The sequence below is a fragment of the Scyliorhinus torazame genome, chromosome 21 (genome assembly GCF_047496885.1).
Source record: "Scyliorhinus torazame isolate Kashiwa2021f chromosome 21, sScyTor2.1, whole genome shotgun sequence".
In the NCBI taxonomy this organism is placed as follows: Eukaryota; Metazoa; Chordata; class Chondrichthyes; order Carcharhiniformes; family Scyliorhinidae; genus Scyliorhinus; species Scyliorhinus torazame.
The window spans coordinates 24,722,394-24,743,993 of NC_092727.1; the positions used below are offsets into that span (position 1 = coordinate 24,722,394).

A 21,600-nucleotide genomic window follows, 5' to 3' on the forward strand; every position below is an offset into this window, starting at 1 on the left:
TTGTGGGTGTGTTAAAGTGTTGTCACAAATCCAGCCTTACGGCTTCTGCTGGAGCGTCGTAACGGTGGAGGTGGGGATGGCGGTTTGATGTCATCAGGAGTACTGTCTGGTGTTGTCTGGCTAGGAACGTCCTGTGGACTAATGGACTTGGTCAAGTCCAGTGTGGGAAACACCGGCGTTGTAGGCTGAAGCATTAACAGATCCCGGCGGTTGCGGCGAAAGAGTACTCCTACCGATGACTTGACAATGTAGGACCGCGGTGCCTCCTGCCTGATCACCATGGCTGGCTCAGACCATCCGCCTTCTGGGTCCCTGATCCTGACGATGTCGCCCATGTTCAGTGGCTTGAGTGGGATCACACGTTGAATGTAGTATTGTTTTTGTTTGGACCGTAGTACCCGCATTTTGTTGAGCACCAGAGCGTTATCGGGTCTCGGAATTGAATCGCCGGTAGGGTTGTCCGGATGTTCCTGCCAAAGAGCATCTGCGCTGGTGACAGTCCTGAGCTCAATGGGGTTGCTCGGTAGGATAACAGTGCTAGGTTGATGTCCGAGCGTGAATCTGTTGCCTTGCTAATGAGCCGTTTAACGATGTGAACACCCTTTTCCACTTTCCCATTTGACTGTGGGTAGCGCGGACTGGACGTTACATGCCGAAAGCTGTATTGGTCTGAGAACTCTTTCCACTCCCAGCTCACGAAGCAGGGACCATTATCTGACATTATCTCACACGGGATTCCATGTCGCGCGAATGTCTCCTGGCACGCCTTGATGACAGATGACGCGTGAGATCATGGAGTTTCATTACCTCCGGATAGTTTGAGTAATAGTCCATGATCAAGACGTAATCACACCCTGTGGCATGAAATAGGTCAGTGCCCACTTTTGCCCAAGGCGCCATTGTAAGTTTGTGTTGCTGCAGTGGTTCTTTCCACTGTGCGGGTTGATGTCTTTGACAGGTGTCACATGTCATGACCATGTCCGTTATGTCTTGATTCATGCCGGGCCAGTACACAGCCTGTCGTGCTCGCCTTTTGCATTTCACAATGCCTAGGTGGCCTTCATGAATCTTACGTAGCATCTTGGCGCGGAGTGTGGCCGGAATCACAATCTGCGCATTGCGTGGCAACTAGCGCATATTTTGCAGAAAGTAGCTGTCAGTACATTTCCTTCATGTGAGGTTGCATTAACACGTGGTAACAACACCTTGTGACATCATTACTGTTGATCTCCAAATTTCTTTCTCTGTCAGTCTGGCCTCAATAAAAGTTGAGACGGATTCGCACGTAAACAGAAGTTATTTATTTAGCTTGCAAGCTTGAATCATCTTACAGAAATGTAACAGGACATCCTGCCTCTTACACTCCAGAAAACGACTGAACTAACAGACAAAGGGATCTCCGCAAAATCAGTTCAAATGGTATCAAGTTTCACATACTCGACGGACATAGGTCAGCCTATGTCCCTCCTGACCTGTTCGATCTATTCTGATTGGCTCACTTCCACTCCCTTTCTCTGGCCCCTATCAATGCAGTCTCACTCTCATAGACACACCTCTTCCTGCTTTTTCCATGCGGTCTCAAATTCCTTTGTCCCTAACTGCAAAAATCAAAGTGGCTTATTTCTACATTACATTAACTAGTAACTCTAAAGTAACTATTTTATATCACATTCGTCATTACCAGATTACTAGAAAATAGTCTGCAGTTGCCTCCAGTGAAAGCACTAATGATTTAATATATACAGAAGCAAATTGACCTTCAACAATGAAAACAAGAATTTTTTTGAACTGTTACGTCAAAACATATACAGTGAACGAATGGGTTCATGCAGCCAAAACACAGATCAACCTACAACATTAATGTTTTAAAGCACACAATCTGGACTGGCTCACAGCTGTTTACTACACATCTGGGACAGCACATTGGTTGCATTTTTGCTCAACACAACCTAGATCAAACATACTGTAGTTCTGCAAATCCATAACCCTTTTTCTTTTAATCAACCCAAATTTACCCAAACTAATGGATGTCAGTGAATATCCTCCAAATTCCAACTTCAAGTTACAGAGGAAGTCAACAATTGTAAAAAGGAAAAAAGTGTCTCTTTGTCCATTTCCGTAGCTTCGCGTTGAATTCAAACAAGAGCAAGGAGAATTGTAGATATTACTTGCTGTAAGAGCCAAAGTTTCTTTGCCACCATTAATTCTACCTTTCATGAACGGAATACGCAATATTGAAATGTGACTGAACTCCTCTTCCAAGGATACTTAATTTCTACAAGTATTTCCAGTAAAGAAAATATTCTTTACAGAGTGGAAATAAAAGGGTTGGTAAGATCTGATTGAACATTCCTGTTTAAGTACCCCAATGCACAGCAGAGAAATGGTGATTTATAGCATGTCAAATTACAAATTACTGAGAGAATTAAGAGGCAAAATTCAACATGCATATTTACTTCTTAAAACCTCTAAATAACTTCCACACCCTTGTAATGCAAACAATAGAGGTGACATCACTGTCTGTGACAGCAATAAGGACAAATCATACACATTGAATTTTAATTATTTATCTCCTCTCCTATTTTTAATGGTTCCCCAGCACCACATGTCATTCCCCAGATAGGAGAGCATGCAGGTGATCTGCTCCGAGCCTCTGTCCGTGGAAGGTGCATGATTGTGGCGAGGGATGATTCTGCCATCCTATGGGGAAAGTGCCAGCCTGCCTGGCGCCTTCCCGCTATGAATTTATTATGCTCAAATGAACTCCAAGGAAAAAACAAACATCCCTGAATCATAGTAACCCAAAACATCCAGGTAACAAAAGTAACTCGGCCAATATCAGAAACCTTAATAAATCCAATGTGCTATCTTTTTCAGTGGTATGAAAGTGAGCTTGCAATCTGGAAAGCACCAAAGTATAAAAAAAAGTTTCAAGAAACTTAATGCTATTATCAAAAGTGGCTTTTTTGATATTCTGACTCACCCTAAACGGGAAGTGCTTAATGTCAATTGGTAAAATATAAATTGGCAGTAATTCATTTAAAATAAACCTAATTTAGTGATCCAGTGTTCGGTCCAATATTTGCATTTTGAAACAAGCACTGCAATATTAATTTAATTTATTTGATCTCAGAATCTGGGCAAATCATAATTTATTGCCCATCACCAGTTGCCAGAAAATATGGTGGTGAGACTTCTCCTGAAACCAGTGCAGTCTATGTTAATGATGCCCCTCTGGTGGTGTTAAATAGACAATGCCAGGATTTTGACCCAACATCAATGTAGAAATGATGACATGTGTCTATGTTAGTGTGAATAGACTGTGTTGCCAGCCTATTTAGGACAGAATAGCAGGTGCCATTCAGAGTTCCAGACACAGCTCAGCAATCACAAGGGAAACAGCAGGAGAATACCCAGGCGGACAGGATGAGGGAAGGCATTCTGGAGGAGGCAGTGGCAAATGATAGTTGAGAGTAACTGCATATCTGACGTGGATGCACAGAAAGGTAATTAATAATTGAGAACTTGGCTTCTAGGTGGCAGCCTTCACGAGTATGTTTAAAGACCAAAACAACTTGACTGCTGAGTATCTGGAGAACATGACTACAGTATGCAAGGTGCATGCTGTGATCATTCACAGACCAGTTTGGTCATGTGGCCTACAGCGAGTGTTAAGTCCAATTATCAAATTCAATTTGCCCAACATCAGCCTTGGATGGTGTTCTTTGATGCCGGTAGCAGCCATGGCCAATAGGGTGGCTAGTGCACTTGGAATAAATCTGTGTGAGCATCCTAAAAATGGGTACAGTTTCATTGGATTTATAGGTCAGTTTGGAATGCAAATAAGTCCCAGGCATCATGGCAACGGTAGCAGTGTTGCACCCATTGTGCACCCGAAGCAAAAATCAACTTCTGCGCCCGTCACCCTTTCATACTTCCAACAAATAAAAATGTTGGATCACTTCCACTAATGCAGTTGCTGAGCTGACTCCTCTCATGTCTGCTCACCACGTATTGGGATGAATGTACTGGTTAGCGCATCTCTGATGCAAACTTAATTTACAGTCCCATGCTTCATTAGACACTCCCAAATCCCTTATCCATTAAATCATCCCCTTTTCTGCGAAATATGATGACACTGCCTTGCAATCTATAGACTGACTGCAAATTTATGGAAGAAATGGAATGAGCAAGGCCACATATATTCAAGGTTGTATTATCAGCCTTTTTCCAAGGTCTGCCAGAATAGTTGATGATTAAACAACATTCCTCTGTCATTTACATATTTTGTTTATTTCACATTCTCAAAATTGTAATGGAAATCTGAACAGACAGCACTTTAACTTATGCCACATTCTGAACGATTTGTATACATGGTGCAGATAAAGTTTAACCATTAGGCAATGTGAGGAATAACAGAAAAACAAGCCTGGTCACAGAGGCATAAGCTGTGGTGCTGCCCGGCGATAGCAGAGTGCTGATTCTTAGTTACATAGGCCAGTTCTCGCTCACAGTTACCATAGAGATTCTAGTCATCTATTATAATGATTGTAATGCAACTGTACAGCTCCAGGGAATAATTTCAATATGGTTGAAGGTTGAAGCAGCAGACCAGTAACTACTTCACCCTGGAGAATGAATTAGAAATGAGAGACAAAGCACCTCAAACACAAGGGAATGATGTTACTACAGTCATGCAATTGACAACACAATACAATGCTGACAATAGTTTCTGGGTCAAAATCCTGGGACTCCCCCACAGCACTGTGGTGAGTACCTTCACCGCACAGACTGCCGCACAGAGGGCGGCTCGCCACCATCTTCTCAAGGGCAATTAGGGATGATCAATAAATGTTGGCCTTGCCAACAGCGCGCACACCCAGTTAATAAAAGAAAATCTAGTCAACCTTTGTAATTCATTTGGAGAGAGGCATTAACAAGATCGGCAGCAACAGTGCAAATTTTTTTTTTAAATCAGGAACCAACTACTCTTTTCTTAACCAAGGAAATTAAGAGAACTAGATGTTCAATTTGCTGTCCATAATTGCCTGATATTATTTACACCAATGGAAAAAAATAGTCCCTCCATTATGCACAACAAAATGTTCTAAGCTTGGGCTTTGTAAATTAAAATTGTTGGTGCCTATTGTGCCAGTAACATAGAGAATAGAGGATAATAGAATCTGTACAGTGCAGAAGGAGGCCATTTGGCCCATCAAACCTGCACCAACCCTCTGAAAAAGTACTCCACCCAGGTCCACTGCCCACCCTGCCCTCTCCCCATAACCTAATCTGCACATCCTTGGGCATTAAGGGGCAATTTAACTTGGGCAATGTACCTAACCTCCACATCCCTGGACTATGGGAGGAAACATATACTGTATATTACTTTAATCAAAAATGAAAACAAGTCAGATATTTCATTAAAACACGAATACCATGGGCGGGATTCTACGACCCCCCCGCCGGGTTGGAGAATTGCCGGGGGGGGCGGCGTGAATCCCGCCCTGCCGCTCCGATGCCGGCTGACAAATTCCCCACCGCTGTTTTTTTGGCGAGCGCGGGGATCGCGCCGCACCCATTGGGGGCCATTGGTAGTGGCCCCCCCCCGATTCTCCGGTCCCCGATGGGCCAGACCCGCTGGCGTGAATTACACAAGGTCTATACCGGGGGGGGCACCGTGGCCTGGCCCGCGATCGGAGCCCACCGATCTGCAGGCGGGCCTGTGCCGTGGGGGCACTCTTTCCCTCCGGGCCGCCCTGTGTAGAGCTCTGCCATGGCCGGCGCGGAGAAGAAAGCCCCTGCACATGCGCATGAATCACGCCAACGGTTCTGGGAACACGCGGGCGCTCCTGCGCATGTGCCAAATCGCGCCGGCCGGCAGAGGCCTTTCGGCGCCGGTTGGCGTGGCGCCAATCATTCCAGCACTGGCCTAGCCCCCGAAGGTGCGGAGGATTCCACACCTTCCGGGCGGCCCGACGCCAGAGTGGTTCACGCCACTCTTTGGCTCGGTATGACCCGCCCGCCGGATACCGGAGAATCTCGGCCCATCAGTCACACCCTCGCGCCGAATCCGCGGCCGACGCTGGGGCGGAGACTCCATTTTCCCGCAAGGAATCAGGACCGGCGGCAGTTCCCTATTCTGCGGGCCACGAAAAGCAGCGTACTCGTGGAGTACGTCGCGCAGCCTGGGACCTACCTGGGGCCATTGGCAGAAGCCTGCGCTGCCATTCTCCGCCCCAACCGGCCGAAGTCCCGACAGCGTAGAATTAACTAATGTGCTCCAGCCGGTCGGGATACTCGAATGGCGGCCACCGCCCTGGTCGGGGGCGGGCCGATCGGAGGGCACCTTATAGGCAGCCGGTAAATGCTTGTGCGGACGTTGAGGGTCGGGCGCGCAGCCGATTGGGGGTTTCCTTTTTGGATCCGAGTCCGCAATGGAGCACGGCACGGCCGCTGGAGGACGCACCGAGCGCATGCGTGGCCTCCGACCTGGAAGTGCGGGGACCCGTATCTGCAGCAAAAGCTGCGAGACCTACTCCGGGTCCCTGCTAGCCCCCTGCATGGCTAGGAAATCGTGGTCCTTTCACACCAGTTCTTCTGGTATGAAACTCCATTCCCATACCAGCCTCCCCGAACAGGTGCCGCAATGTGGCGACGAGGGGCTTTTCACATTAACTTCATTAAAGCCTACTTGTGACAATAAGCGATTTTCATTTCATTTTGACGCTGGCGTGGGGACGTAGTCCCAATAATGGCGAATCCAGCCCTCTTTAGTTCAACTATCTCATTTTAGCCGAACGACCAGTTAACCAGCTCTACCAAATTCCTAAGAGAGAGAAATTATAATTTAAGGCCAGGTACAGCCTCATGGCAGGAAAAGAAAATCAGGTGAGAAGTCTCTTCCACAGAGAACCGGCGGTTTGGTCTCAGAGGGTTACGAATTAGGGCTTTGGACGCAGATCATGAGCGGCTAAGGAAACCAGCAAAAAACTGAAGGTGAATGAAGGTAAGCATGTTGCATGATCTAAATTGGTCATTAAATACTGAGCCACAGCTACAAAAATTATAAGTTGCACAATAATCTGTTTCCATTCAGCATGATTTCTATTTTAGCTTGTGATATAATTGTCAGTTCGTATTGCTCACTTTTTAAATATTGTTTCACTTGGTCCTGTGTTTACAACCAATGATATCAGAGAGCAGAATGGTTCCTTCTTTGTTTTCAGGGCCCTTTCGTTGCTCAACTAGAGCAACGTGAAAAACAGCAAAACAACTTTTTTTTGCGCAGTTAACTATCTGGCCTTAGGCATCTTGGGTTTTTATTTATGCATGTCTGAGCACATCTCATCCAAATGGTAATGGTTCAGACACTGGCCAACCATCCAGCTCTTGAGCAAAGAACTGGCTGCACATTTAATTAAACAGTGTTGACAGCAATAATGCTATTGTTCTGAAAGAGATGTCTCCCTGCATCTTTTCATCAGATCTTTCTCTGTGCTAACAAGCTGGGAGCTCCAGAGCTGTGTCACAATGAGGTCACTGTCTCCATAGACCTGTCATCCGCTCATCCCATATGCACTGCAGTAAACACAGAAAGCAAAGCAACCATAATAAACACTCACTCTTGCCGCCATTCAGTTATTGGAGGTGAACCATGCCCAGTCAAAACATTCTCAAAATCTGAAATATTGTAGCATAATCATATGCACATTAATTAACTAGTTTACCTGCATTTAATTCCCTTCCGCTAGTTCAAAGAGGTAAACTCCTTCCATCTGACATAAGTATTAAAGCTGATAATTAGTTCTCAAAAAGGTAAATTTCAAAGCTCGGGTTAAATCTGAAAATGTCTTGTTGAAATTGACACACAGCAATTCTGTTGTGATGAATACAAACATTCTCTATGTGTGGCAAAGAAAGCATCTCATGTCCTTTACATAGTGACAAACACCATTGGTATAGACTCCACAGAGCATGTTTTCAGTCTCCTGAATTATGACCAGATGCCAGGGATCATTTCCATGGGGGAGGACATTTGAAGATGTACCTAATAATGCATGCCAAACATTTTAATATATACTTTGTGAAGATGGTGTCTTATGATTAATGTAGTTGTCTGTCCAATATATTTTCAAGAAAAGTGCTCTGGTTATGAATATTTGTTTTGGATTTGGCATGGAAAGGGAGGTACTGCTCACAGCACAACTCCTGATGTTTTGACCCCAATTCATGAAAACAGACAATTTTCAATGGCTGAGTACAAAGGAAGTGCAGAAATAAGACCTGAAGCCAAGTAACTGTTCCGAGGCATGGACAGGAACCGAACCAAACAAAAGCAAACTCAGAATGCTTAAAAACAGTTTAACTAAGACAGACAATTAGTGCCTATTGTGATAACTGGACTCACTGAAAACAGGTGATTCGACTTGCACTTGCTCTATTTGTGGATTATCACTCCTACCTTCAATTTGTCGAGCTTTGAAATTGCACCATGGGACATTAACACAATAAATTTCATAGAATTTACAGTGCAGAAGGAGGCCATTCGGCCCATCAAGTCTGCACTGGCCCTTGGAAAGAGCACCCTACCAGAGCCCCACGCTTCCACCCTATCCCCTTTATCCCCGTAACCCAGTAACCCCACCTAACCTTTTTGGACTCTAAGGGCAATTTAGAATGGCCAATCCACCTAATCTGCACATCTTTGGACTGTGGGAGGAAACCCATGCACACACGGGGAGAACGTGCAGACTCCGCACAGACAGTGACCCAAGCCGGGAATCGAACCTGGGACCCTGGAGCTGTGAAGCAACTGTGCTAACCATGATTTATATGAACTTCTTTCTAAAACCCGAAGCAATAACCCATTTAAGTGATGATATCACCCGAGGTCCCAGATTCAATCCTGGCCCCGGGTCACTGTCTGTGTGAAGTTTGCACATTCTCCCCGTGTTTACGTGGGTCTCACCCCCACAGCCCAAAGATGGGCAGGCTAGGTGAACTGGCCATGCTAAATTACCCCTTAATTGGAAAACAAAATAATTGGGTACTTTAAACTTTTTAAAAAAGTGATGATATCACATATGTTTAAATCAAAGGAATTTCAAACAAACATACTGGGCAAAACGTAATTGGTACAATGGGGTCCCTCCCACCAATTACGAAAACCACGGCAGTCCTCCCCGATTCTCTCTGGGATGCCCAACACAATCAGACAGTTACCTGGCCACCGTTGGGTCTTGCTTGGTTTAAGGCCACAGTATGGTGGAAATTCCACCCTCGAGAGCTGCCAGTTCCAGCAGCTATCCACAGTCAGTAGCACTATTACGAAGAGCAGTGGCTGCTGCTGGTAATGCTCCAAGGCCTTCACTAGGGGCCAACGATAGATCCCTAGAAGCAGCTAGGTGAGGCAGGATGGGCTCACCGATGAGGGGAAGAGGGAGATCAGAAGCAAAGACAGGAGGGTGGTACTCAGGGGCCTCATTTTCACCAATGCCGGATCCCTCAATCGTACATTAATTGCCTGTCAACAAGGGACCCCTCGGTAGGCCATTGGGCAAAACCCCAGTGTTTTTTAAACTTGATGTTTGCTGGACAGCATTTAGGCGTCAGGGGCATCCCAGTAAGCTCTATCACCACTCTATCCCAGTAGTTTTAGGGATAATAGACACATTGATGGGCCACACAGCCATATTGACATCCCATCATCAGTGGGCAGAATTCCCATGTTGGACCTCACTGCCACACACCAAGCACTAAATTTGAGACTATTCTGCCACTGGAATTCAGGGTACTCCTGCCTAATTCTCCTGGCTTTCTTGCCATTGTGCCTGCTCTGGTGGGCTCCATTAAATTTCCCCTAAGTATCTGTATCCCAAAGCCTATAGGTTTGCGGGGATGGGGAAAAGATGCACATCATGGAGTTAGAACTACACAGGTTTCCCATTCGAAGCTCTGCCTCTCCACCTACATAACACACCCCATTAATATGCAGGCCTAATTCACTAAATTCCTATTACAACTGTTTTCAGTAAGCATCTTTAATAATTTAGGCTCACGTAGAACCCCTGCTTCCTGCTAACATGGTATGCAGTGAGCTGCGTAGCGAAGTTCAGTTTTATTTTCAAGGTAATAAGATTGCATGTCATTCTACAGGTCTTTGATGAAGGTAAGCGCCTGAAGAGTAATAAACTGTCAAAAAAATTTAGGTCAATGAATTATAAAATTCAACTCAGTACAATTTCTTGACTCTTACTAGTTTGCAGCAGAAAGCAAGTCTGGAATAATTTAAACTTCTGTTCCATCGAGTTTTCATTTGCTGCAAATTAGGTATTAAAAGCCAACTATGGCATGAAAACCCTCAACTACTACTTTAGCAGGTGCAATTGCTCCAGGGTCATTTCGAATTGTAGCAATCCAGACAATTGGGACAGCAGCTGAAGATAAATGTTTAAATCACCCCGGAATCTGCGGGACCCACGAGTATAAAATGGACAGGTGGCATAAAACTGCTTTCAGTCTCACATTCCGAAAATTTAACAGCTAACTTTACGAGCTCATTTTAACAGAACAGGTGGACAACTCAGTACTCACATTCAATTGATAGGTTTTTTGAAGAGCCTGGTGGAGAAAGAAATATTTTAGATTTGATGTTATTGGCTCTTATATAACATCCACTCATCCACTTTTGGACAATTTCAATTTCAGCCATGAAGCAACTAGAGTGTATATGTGTACAATATACGTTACGAATATTTACAGACTGCTTTTTATCCTTCATATTCATAGCTCCTCTGCAACCTTGCAGTTTTTTCCAGCATTAAGACGTTTTATTACAGTTCTAAAGATCTAAATGTAAGCAGCGTAATCAGTAGGCAAGTACAAGGCTAAGACTGATCAGAGATAAGCACACAAGTGGTATTTGTAATAAGGTCTATTACTGAAATCATGCCCTTTACTTCAAACAATACAGGTCAAACTGTGCTTTATTTCCACCATGGATTCTTCATTGATGAAGAAAAGGATTCTGTACATTTCATCCATTAGCATGTTATGTTATAGTAACTCATTGTCTCAAAAGGACACAGTTACATGAAAAAAATAATTTATGTTGTAACTAGCACAAGCTAAATTAGGTTCTAATATCGGAATGAAAGGAAAGCGTACATGATTTTATAAAAACACCATATCTAAATGAAGGTTTAAGAAATTCAAACAGTTGAACACAACAATGTTTACATAGGGACAATATTCACATAGGGACAGAAGGTCAAATGACTTACTTCTGTGTTGTATCATTTTATGATCCTATGGTAACGAACAAGAGGAATGCATGCTCAAGGAAACCAAATAGAGAGATGACCATTTTTCATGATTGCTTACAGCCTGTTAATCAAACGTGGTCATGGGGAGTTGGGTTTCTGAGCATGCAACGCAATTGGGTGTGTATTCTTCATTCTATCTAATCAGAAAGTACCTGCAACAATAATCCTTTTTAACACTTCCCGTGCAGCCAATGAGCCATTCATCTGACTTAAATACGCAAAGGTTTATTTATACATCTGTGGAATGTGAACATTTTATGAAAAATAGACCAATATTGAAGACAAGAGCCCATTTTACAGAACATCATGAAAAGAAGATTCCAACAAAATAAAGGAAGAAACTGATGTGACAGGGATGATAAATGATTCCATGATTCTGAGGACCGCATAACAGATCCAAAAGAATCTGCCTAACCGAAACGAAACAGGACAAAGTAAACCTTATCACTATAACCTAGCTGTAACGAAAACTTGTATAGGTGAAGGGAAGTAAGAGCTATTACACAGATATGCGAAATAGCCTTACTCGTATAGAATTGTGAATAAGAATGTAAAAAGGAAGAAAGCAAGGTTGTAAAAACTATGCTACATATATCACAATGATAAAGGAAATAAATTAAAAATTAAACTGCCCTGTAGCCAGAGATCTGGCCTCAACATGTACTTACAGGACAGTCATTGTTCAGTGGTTCAAGGAGAGCCAGAAAGAATGGAGATTGGGACAGAGTAAAGAACCTCGATCGGCATCATATTATTCAGATATTCTGATTTACACAGTCATATCAGCCAGATCTCACAATGTAAATAGATCTGGATGATAGTGTGTGCATAACAACAATGCATCACCCAAATGGGTATAGGTGCTACTGTAGTCATAACATACCATCCGCTCCTGTTGGAGTGGAGGGAACCTAGTCTTCTGGAACTGAAATACAAGAGCACTGCTTCGCGCACTTATTAATATCAGTGATGTTCAATAGTCAATGATCGTTTTATTTCTCCGGCAATGGCCTGTAATACAAACTTACCACGATCAGTTCAGAACACAGCTCTTTGCAATGCTGTATATTAGCGAGCAAGAAACATCCTCCAAGCCCATTCCTCAATCATTCTGCCCTGATGTTAAGAAATGCTTTGCTAAATCACACCAGCAGCAGTTGTCTAAAAAATGTGATTGGCAACAACTGCTTGCCACTTGACCTTCAACCCAGCATTATTTCACACGTTAGAAAAGTAGGAATTGCATCACAGAACCCTCTGGGTTTCACACTGGATTCTTTCCGAAGTTGCAAATTAAGAGCTCCGGGCGTTTGTTTCATATTACAGCTTTGAGATTCATCAAGCATTGACAACAGCACATGCACTGTAGCACAGGTCTGGCTTTTTTTATGCAGATAACCATTAACCGTGGCCTTAGCTTGAAGTCTCGTATGAAAGATGGCATCTCCAACAGTATATCGCTCCCTCAGTACAGGACAGAAACATTAGCATACATTAGCTGTTTCAGTCTCCGTGACTGAGCACGAATCACTGAGCCTCTAATTACAGTGTTGAGAGTTACTTCATTATGATTAATGCAAAATTCAGTTCCAGGATTAATTTAGTAGCTCTCAATTTTTAAAATAAATAATCTTTCCAATTGATATACGGTAATGCTCTAGTATTGCTGGGAGGAACAGCAATTCTTGTGACATCCCATGTGTCTGTGTTGGTGAACTAACCCAAGGCACAAGTGATAGAATTATGTGGAAACTGTATGAGGGTAGTGAACTGGAGAAAGAACTGTAAAAATATTATATTGTAGCAGTGAAGTAGAAAGAGCAGAGATGAGAGAAATAAAAGCCATTAATTTCACCTGAACTGTTTTTTTTGGGGGAGAGAGAGGCACGGGGTGGTGTCCACTGGACTAGTAATACAGATACCCAGAGTAATGCTCTAGGGACCCAGGCTCTAACCCCACCACTGCAGCTACAATTTTAATTCAATAAAAAAATCTGGAATTAAAAGTCCAATGATGACCACCAGGAAACCATTGTTGATTCTCGTAAAAATTCATCTGGTTCGCTAATGTCCTCTCGGGAAGGAAATCTGCCGTCCCGGCCTGGGGCGGGATTCTCCGACCCCCCTCCGGGCCGGAGAATCGCAGGGGGGGCGGTGTGAATCCCGCCACCGCCGGCTGCTGAATTCCCCGGCGCCGGGGTTTTGGCGGGGGCGGAAATCTGGCAGCGCCCCCCCCCCCCCCGGCGATTCTCCGGCCCGCGATGGACCGAGCGGCCACCCGTTTCAGGCTGGTCCCGCCGGCGTCAATTAGACCAGGTACTTACCGGCGGGACCTGGCTCTGCGGGCCAGTGTTTTCTACTGGTTCTCGGGGGAGCGCGGGGGGATCTGGCCCCGGAGGGTGCCCCCACGGTGACCTGGCCAGCGATTGGGGCCCACCGAACCGCGAGCGGGCCAGTGCCATGGGGGCACTCTTTCCCTCTGCACCGGCTACGGTGGACCTCCGCCATGGCCGGTGCGGAGACGAACCCCCCTGCGCATGCGCTGGAATGGCGTTAGCACATGCTGCCGCTCCCGTGCATGCGCCAACTCACGCCGGCTGGCAAAGGACCTTCGGCACCGGTTGGCACGGCGCCAAGCCCTTTGACGCCGGCTGGCGCGGCGCCAACCCCGCCGGCACCAGGCTAGCCCCTGAAGGTGCGGAGGATTCACCTTGGTGCCGGAAACGCCCGCCCCGCCGGGTAGGGGAGAATCCCGCCACTGGTCTAGATTAGATGTGACTCCAGATCCACAGCAATGTGGTTGACTCGAAGTGCCCTCTGAAATGGCTCATTAGGGATGGGTAACAAAGGCTGATCCAGCCACAACCCAGGAATGAATAATGTCTTTATGGGTGGGGCGTATAACAAATCAATGGCTGTTGTGATGCCATATTGCGCTATCATCTAAAACAAATTGCACCTCCATTTTTGAGACATTTATTTTGTTAAATATTTGTGGAACTTTGCGGTGTGCAAATTGGCTGCCAGGTTGACCTGGAACAGTACTTCATTGGTTATGAAGTACTTGGAGATGTCCTGAGGATATGAAAAGCAGGAAGTCTTTTCTTCCTTCTTTCCTGCAGAAATTAATTTAAATTCTTCAAGGTTCATTGAATCAGATGAACAATAGCAGATTAAATGCGAGTCTTTTCAATCCTCACCAGATCAGGGAGATAACAATCTAACTTAGATTTTCCCTCTACGCACTGATGGGAATTTATCCCGACAAGGTGAAGCAAGTTTGGATGTGAGCAGAGTTAAATCCTTGACAAATGATGTCAGCACAGAATCCCAGTACCATCCCACCCTCTTCCAGCTTTCACACAGGCAGATTTGAAGGCAAGCAAGGAACACCACTGTTGTCAACTAAGTGATCAAACATTCAAATAGTTCATGAAAAGCTTTATTTTAACCACAGATTAAAATGGGGCAGCACGGTAGCAATGTGGGTAGCACAATTGCTTCACAGCTCCAGGGTCCCAGGTTCGATTCCGGCTTGGGTCACTGTCTGTGCGGAGTGTGCACGTTCTCCCCGTGTGTGCGTGGGTTTCCTCCGGGTGCTCCGGTTTCCTCCCACAGTCCAAAGATGTGCAGGTTAGGTGGATTGGCCATGATAAATTGCCCTTAGTGTCCAAAATTGCCCTTAGTGTTGGGTGGGGTTACTGGGTTATGGGGATAGGGTGGAGGTATTGCCATTGGGTAGGGTGCTCTTTCCAAGAGCCGGTGCCGACTCGATGGGCCGAATGGCCTCTTTCTGCACTGTAAATTCTATGATAATCTATGAAGATTATGGCTTTAAAAGCCAGCAGACATATTTCCTCGAGCTGTCAGCAACTTGCCAGGGTCACGGAGGTGGGTACAGATCAGAGAGTGTGACTTCCATGAAGGTGGCCGTCTAGGAAGCTTTTGATCAATGAAAATGAAGAGCTTTAGCCATGGTCAGGTGAGGGGCTGCTGCTCAGTGCTCCTTCTAAGAGTGCTTTCTATGTTTGACAGGTGATTGCTAACTTCTTGGAAGTCACTTCACCTGTTTTGCATTGAACTCACCTTCAGCGTGAGGACAGCTTATGAACTTCTACCTCTCACCTCTGACTAAGAGTTAGAGGAGCAGCAACAACACTAACAGCACCAGGAGCAACAACAGCTCCAGCACCATCTAGCTTCTTCTCAACCACTTGCCACTCCATATTGCAGTGGGGATGGACACGCAAACCAGCTCAAAGGTGAAGCTTCCAACAAAGGGCCTGCAGGCAGAGAGGGTCAGCTCTCTCAATATGTGTGAGCACTAATGCCTCAGAAGATTCAGGTTTTCATGACACATAATTATTGTCACCTGGAACAAGGCCTCCTATCCAGGGGGCCAAGTGAGCAGTTATTGCCATTGGCCATCAAGCTGCCTTGTAAATAATGGACATCATCTCCTTCGACCGAGGGAATTTGCCTCGGCCCAAGGTTGTGTGTTCTCTTCTATTTCAAGGAGAGGCAGCAAAGGGTTATGTTAGCAGTGGCTCATGTAGGTAGCAGGATGTGTCTGAGGCATGGGAGCGCAACGCGATGAGAGGAAGATTGAATGTCATGTGCTTGGATGGGGCTGTGAGGAGGCCCTTGGAGAGAGAGGACTGTGTGTGACTGCAAAATCAAGTGTTTTGAGAGGTACTGTGCAGGAGAAGGTTGCGAAAGTCAAAGTAGAGCTAAGCGCCTGAAATTGCTCAGCCACCCAGCTTTCCCACCTTCCAGAAAGGTCCAGGATTCTTTTGGTGCAGTCTGAAGGTTAGAAGAACCATAGTTTCATCCACATCTGCTTGTTTGTCGAGGATCTCCTCTCATTCCCATCCCTTGGAAAGAAGAAAAAAAAATCACCTCACTGTAGCTCCTCAGATCCCATGTGCAGGGTTTCCTAAGATTGAGGCACCCAGGGCATAGCCTTCTCACATCTTCTCCCTGTTCCTGTGATTGCTACAGCCTCAAAAATCTAAGTGTAATTGAGATAAATTGTTGCGATGACAGAGTGTCATATTGCCCCCCCCCCCCCCCCCCCCCCCCCACCCGAGTGGTGATGCTCATTCCGGAATTCAGTTAAAGAGCCACAGATTCCAACAGGTTGCTGACCTGCTAATGGTCCTGACATTTCACAAGAATAAAGTTAAGAAAATTCTGCCCACTTTCTCTGCAGTACCTGAAGTCCTACATTCAACAAGCAATTATAAAGTGGACCAAAAGGACATGGAAAGATTTCAAGTGTAGAAGCAATGAAGATAATTATCAATGAAAACTAAAAATGATAATTGCATATATGTTTTAACTGAATCATTACAGGGCTGTCAATTTTCTTTTATTGCTGCCAAAACAACTCATCAGAGATGACTTCATTTAACAAACTACTGCAAACAGTATATCGTGCTGATTGGACGGTGTCACCTGTATCTTGTTCAGTTTGAAGTCACTATAAAGCAAACAATCTCAATCTCAAGCAATTTCTGAATGATATCCCGAGTTTCTAAAATTTGAGTCACCATTAGATTACGGTACGTAATGTTGAAGATCTATAAAATCTCAATTCCCATAAATAAAATATCTTTACATGTAGTGCATGATGCAATAATTTTGACATGTGCCAGTTAGCAAGAACATACCCATCTGAAGGGCGTACAAAAGGATCATTTGATCAGAATACTGATTCATATTTTGATCGTTTCTGGTGGTCAACCAGCTTGTATATAGTCACTATATACCTTTTGCGTACTGCAGCAACATTTGAACACATAAACTAAAATCACACAGCTCTGCAGTTACATTTGTGGAGAGGGCCGGTTTAGCTCAGTTGACTGGACAGCTGGTTCGTGATGCAGAGTAAGGCCAACAGCACGCGTTCAATTCCCGTACCGGCTGAGGTCATTCATGGAGGACCTGCCTTCTCAACCTCAACCTTGTGGTGATCCTCAGGTTAAATCACCACCAGTCAGCTCTCTCCGTCAAAGGGGAAAGCTGCCTATGGTCATCTGGGGCTATGGTAATTTTACTCACGATATAGTCACTGTTAAGTGTGTAAAATTGCTCATCATTTGGTACAAAGCTGAGGATAATATCAGGGGCTATTTAGCACAGGGCTAAATCGCTGGCTTTGAAAGCAGACCAAGGCAGGCCAGCAGCACGGTTTGATTCCCGTAACAGCCTCCCCGAACAGGCGCCGGAATGTGGCGACTAGGGGCTTTTCACAGTAACTTCATTTGAAGCCTACTTGTGACAATAAGCAATTTTCATTTTCATGATCTACCCTCATTAAACCCAACTGTTTATACTGACCACGAAGAGCAGCAATTCTTGTTTGTAGCTCAGCATAATACATGTTCACGAGTACAGGCATAAACATACATTGTTTTTCCTATTTAGGGCAGCAACTCGGAAAGTGTAAACAGGCTATGTAGTGACAGTATAAAACATAGGATTGGGTTTTGCAAGTTAATTTACTGGATCCAAATCAGCTACTTCAACACAGATTCTACTACTTGGTTACAGTGCCATAGATTTGTGGTGATTCTACTTAAGTTTCCCACAAATTGATTAGGGTTAGCTGCAGTTTACGAAATCTTTGCTGTTATCATTCAGAAGACGCAAGGAACCGCTTCATAAATGCTTGGTTTTGCAGCTGCCTTTCAATTATAAGGAATTACTGCCAATCCTGAACATTTTACAAACAAGAACAATGTGTAAAGCTAAATGTTAAGAACTGTCCAATGTAATTATCCATATCAAAAGCTTTGGTAATATTTGCATGTATAATTTTAATCGTTCCAATACTGGTGACCCTACATTTGGCTGGCGAGCTAAATCGCTCGCTCTAGAGTTTCCTCCTTAAACGCCTGACACACCAAGATGCAAGATTACCACCCACCACACTCCCTCCTCTGAATCAGCACTCCTCCATGTTGGACATCATTTGGAGCAGCACTGAGGGTGGCAGGGCACAGAATGTGTTCTAGGTACAGGACCACCCATCACTATGAGCGAATCACAACTACTGAGCAGCCCTAAAGGACATGGTCACTAGACTGGCCTGTTATAGCTGATGGAACCAATAAGAGGTAAAAAGCTACTTGACCTCATCTTCACCAATTGACCTGTTGCAGATGCATCTCTCCATGACTGAGTAGGCAGGAGTGACCACCGCTTGTTGCAGAGACAAAGTCCTCTCTTCAAATTGAAGATACACTCCATTGTGTTGTGTTGCACAACTACCATGTGTTACGATCCCAGCTGATGCTATAACTGGACAGGAAGATCCCAAAAGGGAATCCTGGCTCAAAAGACGGTAACTTTCACTTTTTTTTATAAAACATGGAGGAACAGAGTCATAGAACCACAAATTAGTTTTAACAACAAGAAAAAAAACATTGGACGGTGATACAAAATGCCTTTACTTCTCTCCTTAGCCTAACCATTAGACACAGGTTTCAGGATTAACACGGATTACAGAGAACATCTTAATCTACAATGGTCTCATTAACGCAAAGTCCCTTTTAAGCACACAAGATGACTGCAGGAAAATATACTCTGCACTCTGAACCCCAAGTGAATGTTTATGGATTTCTCCTCAGAATCCCCCAGACAATTGTCATGTGAGTGCTTGTAGATTCCACTTCTAAAAACATTCTTTAAAATCTTCTCTCATAAATTATGCTTTTCATTAGCAGTTTGCATTCTGAAATCCAGATCAGATTTTCCAAATTACACTTTTAAACAAAGCTTCCACTTTTTACAGTGATGCCAGTCTAGGATTTCTTTATATTCATAACTCTCAATTCAGAGACTGTATTAAAATGGCATCAGACTTTTGTTTTATCTTTGAAGGCTGCTGTCCCACCTTAAATCCGGTTACTGTAATTGCCTCTAATTGAGACCACTATATTTACTTTTCCTTGAGTTCTTCTGAACAATACCTTGGTCTCTGTTCATGTAACTCCAGACTTCTTGAACACTTGTCTTTGTTTCTCCTGTTTCCTTGAACAGCTGGACTTTTAGATTTTCGATATCTATTCTCTTAACCATTATTCCACAGTACGGCTTTTCTTCGAACAAGGCTGAGAGAATTGTCCATCTTGAGCTTTCTAAAAGCAACTGCTTCTAGCAGAGCTATCTTTTATCTCACTACCTATCTTGAACTGCTCTGGCTCCCCAATTAAAACTAAGATCAAAGGAAAGTCAATCCCTCTGGATAGTGGCCTCCTTTTGCCAAGCCCCGACTTATTTCTATTTATTCTTCATGTCGCAACCCTCTCTAAGGTTCCTTAGCCTTCTAAAACCACCTGCTTCTAGCAGAGCTGTGAGAGCTGCCTTCTCTCTCACTATCTGCAACTGCTATCAAATAAGCTAAACCAAAACTTAAAAGCTTCTCGACTGTACAAAGCCCCAGTTGCTAAGCAATGCCCATGTGCTTATGCCTTTTATTTGTTCTTCATGCTGCATCCCTCTCTAAGCACAATAGAAACACAATTGGATTGTAACCAGCCCCTACACATACAAACACCTTTGTCCAGCATGGATCTAACAATATGTTTTCCCCTTCTAGGCACAGGAACATTAACTTAAACACTTAAAACTATACATTATTTCTAATGTTTACCAATACAAATCCCTTAAAACTACATTTAGTTTCCCAACACATGCTAAATGGGATAGATTTGAAACACATCTAACAACTCAAAATTGGGCAGCCATGAGATGCTGTGGGTCATCGGTAGCAACAAAATTGTATTCACCCACAATCTGTCACTTCATGGCACAGAACTCTCCCATTCTACCTTTACCATCAAGCCAGGGGTCAAAATTAGCTCAATGAAGTATGCAGGACGGCATGCCAGGACCAGCACCAGGCATACATAAAAATGAGTTGTCAATCTGGTGAAGCTACAACACAGGAGTACTTGCATGCCAAACAGCTTAAGCAGCAAGTGATAGACAGAGCTAAGTGATCTCACAACCAACATATCAAATCTAAGTTCTGCTCTCCTGCTGTCCTGCCATATCCAGTTGTGAATCGTGGTGGACAATTAAACAAGTAACCGGAGGAGGAGGCTCCACAAATATCCCCATCCACAATGATGGGGGAGTCGAGCATATCATTGCAAAAGATAAGACTGAAGCATTTGCTACAATCTTCAGCCAGAGAGTGCTTAGTGGACGATGCATGTTGGCCTCTTCCGGAGGTCCCCAGCGTCACCAATTTCAATTATCAGCGAATACGATTTACTCCACATGATATCAAGAAATGGCTGAAGGCACTGGATACAGCAAAGGCTGTGGGTTCTGACAAGATATTAGCACAAGTACCAAAGACGTGTGCTCCGAATTGGCCATGCTACAACACTGGGCATCTACCAGAGAACGTGGAAAACTGCCCAAGTATGTCTTGTCCACAAAAAGCAGGACAAATCAAATCCATCCAATTATCATCCTCAATCCACTCTCATTAATCATAAAAGTGATGGAAGGTGTTACTGACAATACTGTGAAGCAGCACTTATTCAGCAATAACATGCTCACTGCCACTCAATTTGGGTTCCACCATGGCCACACAGCTCCTAGCCTCATTATAGTATTTTGTTTTAAATAATACTTTATTAAAGATTTGATAGATAGCACGCACAATCTGAACTACAACACAATTCTGAAAATGGTTCAAACCTGGTATATTTGTCGTGCTACTCACCCAAAAGATCAGAGAAGAAAAAAAACAACAACAGCTATATCCAACAATCCCATAACCCGCCTCGACCCACAACCAAACTCTACCCCCCCCTTAATAGCTGATAGTAATCTTTGAAGTAGGAGACAAATGGCTGCCATCTCAGGTAGAATGGACACAACATGGACAAAACAGTTGAACTTGAGATGAGGTGACAAGTGACTGCCCTTGACAACACAGCAGCATTTGACAGAGTGTGGTATCAAGGAGCTATCGCAAAACTGGAGTCAATGGGAATTTGGAAACAAATTCTCCACTGGCTAGAGTCATAAGATTTCACAAAGGAAGATGGTTGTGGTTGTTGGAGGTTAATCATCTCAGCTGCGGGAGTTCATCAGGGTAGTGTTATAGGTCCAACCGTCTTCAACTGCTTCATTAACCTTCCCTCCATCATCATTAGGTCAGAAGTGGGGATGATCGATGATGATTGGACAATGGTTGACGATGAGTGAACAGTATTCAACACCCATTCATGGTTCCTCAGACACTGAA

General features: G+C 44.3%; 1 protein-coding gene across 14 annotated transcripts in view; it reads right to left on the bottom strand.

Moving 5' to 3' along the window:
• Positions 1-21,600, bottom strand: part of LOC140398222 (neural cell adhesion molecule 1-like) — a 625,403-nt gene that overhangs the window by 349,190 nt on the left and 254,613 nt on the right. For 13 of the 14 annotated variants that reach the window (XM_072486625.1, XM_072486626.1, XM_072486623.1 and 10 more), the window contains exon 2: positions 10,597-10,623. The exons of the other annotated variant lie outside the window; for it this stretch is intronic. In XM_072486625.1, the coding sequence (XP_072342726.1) occupies positions 10,597-10,623 (27 nt within the window). The remainder of the gene's footprint in view (positions 1-10,596; positions 10,624-21,600) is intronic. 14 annotated transcript variants of the gene reach the window in all.